Source organism: Glossina fuscipes, unplaced genomic scaffold (assembly GCF_014805625.2).
Source record: "Glossina fuscipes isolate IAEA_lab_2018 unplaced genomic scaffold, Yale_Gfus_2 1, whole genome shotgun sequence".
NCBI lineage: Eukaryota > Metazoa > Arthropoda > Insecta > Diptera > Glossinidae > Glossina > Glossina fuscipes.
The window spans coordinates 11,884,871-11,893,679 of record NW_023998415.1 but is presented as its reverse complement, the minus strand read 5'-3'; the positions used below and the strand labels follow the sequence as shown (position 1 = coordinate 11,893,679).

At 33.1% G+C, this 8,809-nt stretch overlaps 1 protein-coding gene across 3 annotated transcripts in view; it reads right to left on the bottom strand.

Moving 5' to 3' along the window:
* Positions 1-8,809, bottom strand: part of LOC119631520 (ecdysone-induced protein 74EF) — an 85,114-nt gene that overhangs the window by 420 nt on the left and 75,885 nt on the right. For all 3 annotated transcript variants that reach the window (XM_038023821.1, XM_038023818.1, XM_038023819.1), the window contains 3 exons: positions 6,776-7,240; positions 6,455-6,670; positions 186-1,135 (listed from right to left, as the gene is read on the bottom strand). In XM_038023821.1, the coding sequence (XP_037879749.1) occupies positions 375-1,135; positions 6,455-6,670; positions 6,776-7,240 (1,442 nt within the window). In that variant the 3' untranslated portion in view covers positions 186-374. The remainder of the gene's footprint in view (positions 1-185; positions 1,136-6,454; positions 6,671-6,775; positions 7,241-8,809) is intronic.

The following is an 8,809-nucleotide window of genomic DNA, read 5'->3' as shown; positions in this document are numbered from 1 at the left end:
ATATAATCACGCTTGTGTGTTTCTATAATTGTGTATGTATATTTATAGATATGTATATAGATATATATATATATATATCTATCTATATCTATATATATATATATATATATATATATATATATATATATATATGTATGTTTATATATATGAAAAGATATATACTTTTGAAAAATATATCATTTTACCTGGGCTTTGGCGATCATCTCTTTAACGCTAACGATCTCATTATTGCACAAATTTCAAATAAACAACAAAAAACATTTCGACTCTTTCCCTGTCATGCCATTATAAGATTTACAAAAGATTGCTTGCTTTGTTCATGATGTTCATTGCGTTAGAAATATTGCATCATTAGTTAGCATCATTACCGGCTCTTAAACTCCATTGCAATCAATCTCCACTATATCCTTGGGAACATCAACAAATTGATAAACTAAACGTTGGCCGTCCACCTTGGCGAGTATGCCGCGCTGATAATAGTAGCGTAATGCCCTACCCATCGTTTCATAATTCATGTCGGGCTTATTTTTATGCATACCCCATAACCGTGATACAGCCTTGGAATCAACTAATTTAAATACTCCTTTTTCGCGGTTTGTCCATTTTATAAAACGTGGACAATATTCACGATCCTGAAGCAATTTAAGTAAAAATTCCCATAGATAAGTGGTAGAGCCTTCACGGCTACGTCTCTTTACGCCCATTTCAATTTTTGGTTTACGGGGTTTTTTCACTTTACGCTGCTGAAAGCCGCCTAATTCCAGCATATAGGATAGGTCATAATTGACACTTGAGGTGGCCGGTTGTATAACACTTTGTTGATGCGGTAGCACGCTATTCGGCGTTAGAACGTTACTTGTCGACCCGACCGTATTATTCGACACTGAGGAATGCTGCTGATGCGTATGCAATGCGTGCGGTTGATGCGGATGTAGGGAATGATGAGCGCTCAGACCAACATTTGCCCGTGGCGGTGATGGTGTTGTAAAATAGGGCGTGGCGGCCGCATATGAACCATTTGCCGGCAAACCATTTGTGCCTGTTGAACTGCAGGTAACATTGCTACTACCTACTGGCCCACTACTTGACGGATTGCCGCCATTCGTGGCCAATGGTAGATAATAGTTTTCCGGCACTAATGAAGAAGAGAAAAGAGAAAAATCGTAAGGGAGGAGGGAGGATTAAAATTTCAAAAAAAAAAAAAAAACAAAAAAAAGTCGTATTAATATGGTTTCAATCATTAATGTATGTATGAATAAATAAATCTTCTCAGTGCAATTTAAATTTTTTTGAGTACACGAAATTTGTACTCTCCCTCAACTAGAGTAAAGAAGCAGAGAGCAATTCTAGAAAAGCTTGATATTTCTTGTAAAGATGTTGTGCTTCTTGTTGTTGTGATGAGAGAGTCAACAAAGAACTAAGTATAATTATTTATATTTCTCTGAATTTGTTGTTTTTTTTTTTTTTTGTTGAATTTTTTCAATAATATTATTAAACTAATTTGATTTTTCATCTAATGAATCTTAAAATATGCATTAGAAGATGCAGCTATCAGCTGATGAAGAGCTTCATTAATCTGGGCTAATTTGAATTTCTAAATCGGAAATATGCTTTGAATTTCTTTTTATGTGATCGAATAATACAAAAGGCATGATACGTCTTAGCAGCAAATGAATCTAATTCACTTTTGTGTTTATTAGAATCATTCGCTGTATAGTTATATATATATATATATATATATATATATATCTAAATTTTTTTGCGAGATCATGGTCATATTTATTCCAAATTTTTTTCAACCTATGTAATTATTAACTGTTACATGTACGTATCGAGAACGTATTAGTTTGGGGAAAAAGAAATCCATTATTTTTTCGGTAGATGGCTGCACTGATAGATTTCTCGTAAAGTATCGATCAAACAATTTCCGAAACTGTACATTTACATACTGTACATTTCGCAGTAAAAAAAATTCTTTTGCTGTTTTTTGTTTGGTGCATTCAGTTGTGAGTTACAGCGTGTTCAAAATGGAAGTGAACAAAGAGAAAATTCGGTACATTTTACAGTTTTTCTTTGACAAAGGCGAAAATGCAAGCCATGCAAGCGGCTAAAATTGTGAATGGTGTTTATGGTTCCGATACTGTAACAGCCAATTATGTGCAATTTTGGTTTCGTAGATTCCGTTCAGGAATTTTTGATGTTAAAGATGCACCTCGCACAGGTAGGCCGCTCGTCGAAAATGTCGATAAAATCGGAGAAATGATCGAAGTTGACCGGCATGTTAGCAGTCGTAACATCGCCCAGGAGCTAAAAATCGACCATAAAACAGTTTTAAACCGTTTAAACAAAGCTAGATTCAAAAAGAAGCTCGATGTTTGGGTGTCACACCAATTAACAGAAAAAAACATGATGGATCGAATTTCCATCTGCGAAGCCTTGGCCAAACGGAATGAGATAGACCCATTTCTTAAACGGATGGTGACTGGAGATGAGAAATGGATCACATACGATAACCATGTGCGAAAACGATCGTGGTCAAAGAGCGGTGAAGCACCTCAAACGGCCAGGAAGGTTTTGCTATGCATTTGGTGGGACTGGAAGGGGATTATTTATTACGAGTTGCTTCCATATGGCCAAACGCTAAATTCTGATCTCTACTGTCAACAACTGGACCGTTTGAAGATAGCGATTGACCAGAAACGGCCAGAATTGGCCAACAGGAGAGGTGTCGTGTTCCACCAGGACAACGCTAGGCCACACACATCTACAGTGACTCGCCAGAGACTTCGGGAGCTTGGTTGGGAAGTTTTAATGCATCCGCCATACCGTCCGGACTTGGCACCAAGCGATTATCATCTTTTTCTTGCATTGCAAAATTTCTTTAATGATAAAAACTTGGAATCTAGGGAGGATTGTGAAAATCGACTACTAGAGTTTTTTGCAAATAGAGACCAGGACTTCTATGAGAGAGGCATTTTGAAGTTACCTTTAAAATGGCAACAAATCATACAATAAAACGGTGCATATTTTACCCAAATCGGACAATCCGAAGCATGTTAAATAAAGTCCTGAAGTTCATATAAAAATAATGGATTTCTTTTTCCCCAAACTAATATTTCCGAATTATAAAAATGTTCTTTTTATTTTCAACACTCGCTTTTGCTTATAATAAAATTCCGCGGACTAGTTTTTATTAATTGCTGCGAGATAAGTAGACAACGGAATGACTTTTGAAAAAGTTTGGCTCGTTACATAATGTTTGTTAAGGACGAGAAGAATATTATGACTGTAGGAATGTTGGCGATTCAAAGATGTTAGGGAAAGTGGCACGCATTGTTACTTTGCGAGGCGAGCAAAAGGTAATGGGTTATCATAGTATGATATCTCAGATTTTTTTCATACGAAAATTATCGAAAGAAAAACCGTTAAAGGATTTGTATCATAATTATACGTGAGTTGATGCCCGTGTTATTATTTACTTTTCAGTGCTGTGTTCTGCACGTTAAAAGACGGCGCAATTAACTGTGCTTTGAAAATAAATAGATTGGAACAAAAAAAAAAAAAAAAAGAAAAAAAAAAAAGAAAGGAAAATATGATGGCCTGTACTCTGTAGTAAGAGGGTATTCGGGAATACTTACATCGCGATGAAGTGTGCATACGGATATGTATTTTTGGTTCTTTCTCTTATCATTTAAGTACTGCAGATAAAGCTTAAATTTACGGGATAACGGATTTATTTGTTTCGTGAAAAAACAAAACATAATAAATTGCTTCTTTTTTTTTTTTTTTTTTTTCATTATTTTAATGAATCTCAATTTAACTAATAGTAATGCATAATAATGTTGCCCTGCATTTTAAGTTGTTTCAAGTGTAAAATGTATCTGCGTCTATATTCTTGCAGAGTCAAATTTATGCATACAAACAAACATACAAATATATAAACAAAACATATGCATACATATACAAATATATTTGTACACATATATATTCTATATGTATGTATATATGTATACATTTTTATATTTCTGGTTTAGTTGGTTTACATCCGGCGTCAAAATTAACAAGGAATGTTACAAAACACTGCAATAAAAATAAAAGTGCTTTTTGCAATGCATGAGTATGTGTGTAACACCATTGCTCGTATAACAGCAACAATAGCAGTAACAGCAACTATTATTGTGCATATGTACATGCATGCATATACATCCACTATGTTTTCAACCATCGCAATTTTTATACGGGAGACGGGGGTATATAGAATGCAAGCTAAATATACATAAGTATTTGTACACACACTAATGTATGCACATAAAACTGACAGAGATATTATTAACAGACAAATTGACAAATATATTAGCATTAAAAGAGCCTGGAATAGAAATAAAAAAAAAAAAGAAAAAAAAAAGAAACTAAAACGCTAAGCTCTCCATGTATGTCTGTACGTTTCCATAGAAAATAATAATAATAATATCTTTGACAAAGGTATAAGTCAAAGTATACTCTTCGAAGAGGAGGAAATCGGACGCCTCAGATTATTTGATACGTACAAACAACAAGAAAGAGTACGTTCTACTATTTTCACACATATGATTGCAAAGCAAGAACTAGACAGCGAAAGAAACAGGGAGAAAGGGGAAGAGAGATAGGGAGATTGAGAGAAAATGAAATAGAAAGCATTGGCGAATTAAGAAAAATAAAAAAAATAAATAAATAAAAAGACACTTGAACACATATGCATTTTCCGTTTTCTCTCTCTCTCTCTCTCTCTCTTGCATTTTAATTCGTCCTCTCTTCATCATGTTCTCCAATTGCACTCTCACTTATTTATGTATCTCTTTTCTGTGTGCTGTAACGAACACAAATGCATCAGGAGTGAGCAATGGCATACGCATACATCGCAGTAACATCGAAAAAAAAAAAAAAAAAAACTTGCATATATGTAGTTGTGACCTTCAGAATTTGAGCAAAGGCAATGTGTCGATGACCAGAAATTCATGCGAACATACATAGATACTCAAATGTATACATAGATAAAAGCATACTTGTGCACAGCATTACATACATATGTATGCAAGTGGAAGTATGCGTTATTTGTATAACGCTGTATGTGCGTGTACATTTATTGGTTGGTTCAATAGTTAAAAAAAATAAAAAACATTGTAAAGTGCAACAACAACAACAGCAACAGTTGCAAAGCAGAAATAAATTACACACGGAACCTACATACACAACACATATGCATATGTTTTTTTATAATTATATAGAATACCTAAGCATGAGAGTGTGAGTTTAGAATTTTATTTATATGCATTTAATTTTTTCGTTTTATATTTTGTTGCTCCATTCTTTTTATTTTTCACTTTCCGCTGTTATTCTATGCATTTACTTGCTTTTTTCAATATAATCGCATTACATTAGTTTAGTGAGGCACACATTAGTTTGACATGTAGAGTGTTTAAGTTTGCGGGAAGGTTTAATTATTCAATTTTTTTTTTTTTTTTTTTGCTTATTTTTATTTCAATGTTATTTTTATTTTGTTTTCGAACACACACACACACACACACACACACACGCACACAAACACTTACACCTTTATCTATATATAACTTTGAAATTAAAAAAAAAAAGAATAAAAAAACTATTCAGGAAAAACTTTTTAATAAGCAAAAACAACAAAAATTATTATTCTAAAATTAGTTGAAACATTTTCATAAATAAGTAAAGCGTGGGGGAAAATAGAAAGGATTTTGTGCGAATTTTGTCGTTAGCTAAAATTGCATCTAAGACTATTTTTGCTTAAATGAAACATATTCTGATATTCAAAACAGTGGGTGGACAATATTTGAAATGGGGAATTTCCTGGACCATTACTTTTTCGAATTTTGTGCAATATCGTTTTTCTATCCACCACCGAAGGAAGGTGAGAATTATTGGATTTGTATAAAAAAAAAAAAAATAAAAAAAATGGTTTGAAATCCTTAGTCGAAATGCTCGTCAATTCTGTCCGGTTGCTTTCTATGTTTTCGGAATTGTTAAACGGCGAAAATTGAGACAATAGATACAAATTTAGCCAGTGCATACATATATATGCTTGTTTTCAATTGCAAAAAAAAAAAAAAAAAAAAAAAAAAAAAATAATAATAATAACAATAATAATAAAGAAGAGGATCACTTTGACTATGATCATGAATTGGTTGCAGACACGTCCATAACGATTAAAAAATAATCCGCATATATTTTAATAGATTTATTATCATTAATAACCTATTGTATGCAAATATTTATTGAAATTTTGTAAATATCGCAATCCAAAACACCGACACTCCCAATTAATTAAAGACTCTTGATTTTACATATTCCATTTATTTACCTTAGGTGGTGGCTATCCAAGTTTTTCGCCACGAATATAGCTTGCTTTCGTGTTTGCTTAACATTTCATTAAATTAATACTCACTTCCAACACCGCGATTCCATATATTTCTCAGGGAATTAGAATTCTGATAAAGATTTGGATGAAGAAATGTGCCAGATGGTAAATGCGGGTTATGCGTTGTACAATGCGGTGCTAAACCTAAACGTGCTTTAAGCTCATCACTACAGGGCTGACCGCCCGAACTTGAACTATCGACGTCCGATACTCCGCTATCAGCTGGACTTGGCGGAAATGAACCTGTGAATACGCATACAACAGCAAAAAAAAAAAAAAAAATGAAAATAAAAATCGAAAATTCTTCATTGATTCTTTAATTGAATGAATAATTCTCTTCATCTATACCATTGGTGCCTGCCACATAGTTTCTGTGATGGGTGTTATGTATAGAACCTCCACTTAAAAGATTATGCAACAAAGGACGGTGCGGTATGGTTAATGACTGCAAATTGCCGTTAGGTCCAGTTAATGGCGTTGCATGCTGAATGTTAACCCCGGCATGCTGTTGTTGCTGTTGTAATGATGCCTGATGTTGTTGCTGGTGTGGCGGTGAAGTCAATACATTTTGCTCAGTTTTAATATTGATGGCTGTTGAACCAGATCCTGTCGTAAATGATGTTTGACTTGCGGCTTGTTGTTGCTGCTGCTGTTGCTGTTGTTGTTGTTGCTGTTGTTGTGGTGTTAAGGGTGCTTGTTGTGCAATTTGTTGCGCCTGCTGCTGCTGCGGATGTTGTGGTGTTTGATGTGCAGACAAGTGCTGTAGATGAGGTCCCGGACTTGTTGATTGTTTAATAATAGGAATCTCGGTATCTAGAAAGATGAATGAAAAAAAAAAAAAAAAATCTAGATAATATATATGATTGTATATAAAAGGTTACATTTATAAAAATCAATGAATAATTGTGAATACAGTTTGTCACAAAAATTTAGCAGCAAGTTTTCTTATATCATTGCTATTAATTCAATGCAAGCATTCACTTTCATTTTTCATATCCATCTGTACGCATTTACGGAATAATTTAACAGAGAATAGTTAACAGATATCCAAACATCAAATCATATATTAGAACGTCGTTCTTTAATGCAATGCAATACAGTTCTTTCATTTATTATTTATTTGCATGAAATCTTATGCCATGCAGCAGCATAACGTAGAGAATCAGTAAAAGCCTTTTGGCCAAAACAATCGAATAATCGAAAATGAATAAAGGAATAGTCTCCTTAAAGTGCTTCTCCTTTCTCTCACTCATGCAAATTGTTTGACTTTGTAGCGTACAATTCGCTAATAAATATTTTTTTATTTTTTTTTTATGTTACATTTTCAAATATATATATATATATAACATGCAAAAATGTCGTACCGACATTTTCAGAAGCAATGGTGCAATCGACTCTCGATTATGGCCTCAAATATTTACACAAAAAACTTCTTCACTCCTATATGCTTATAAGTTAACTGTGAAAAACAATTAAAGTGACTTAAGGAGGGACAACACAATCGGTACCTGATCTGATATATAAATAAAACGAAATAGATAATTAAAACATGGAGTCCATAAAACGGTGGTTCAGAAAATGTTTTCTTAACACGTTTTCAAATATCATATCATGTGCAACACCATACATGTGCAATACCTTAGCCTTACTGTTTCCATTAACCAAAAAAAATTGGCAATCCTCGTCTTATGTTTGGAATCAAATATCATATGTTTACGTAAATCCGATATTTTAAAAAATATTGAATTAGTTAGCGTGAAATATCAATACGTATGGATACATTGTCAATATAAAATTTGTCTCCAACTTCAAAACGAAATAATAGCGAGTAAAGTGAAAATTTTTGCAAGATGAAAATAAAATTGGTCTCTGCTTAAAGCTTTTCTTCTTCATTTCAAAACTAAATTGTTATTGAGTTGATGTCTTAGTTAGTTAGATGAACTAACCTAATATCACTTTGCATAATTTTATTCATTTAAAGACTGTTCAAAATGAGGCATGTAGGCATGGCAAGTTATAGAATAATTAGTCCGAATAATGATTGAAAACATATCTCAATAGTCCTCAGCTTTTAGCCCAGAATATGTTGGCTTATATGGTAAAAATATTTCGAAAATTTGCGGCTTGTAGACTGAACATAAAATTGCAAGTAGGACAGATGGACAGACATAGACGTGCCGACAAGCTCAGTATCACTCTTTCAATCGAAAGGCATAATGAAAAAAAAAAAAAAGGATCTAAATCAAGTCCTTCTGCGTTTTGTGTACACCCATACAAACTTAATGTACTCTTGCAGCACAAGTAATGTAGGGTATTAAAAATTATTTAAACTTTTATATTGATTTTTTTTTTTTTTTTTTTTTTTTTTTTTTTAAAAAAAAA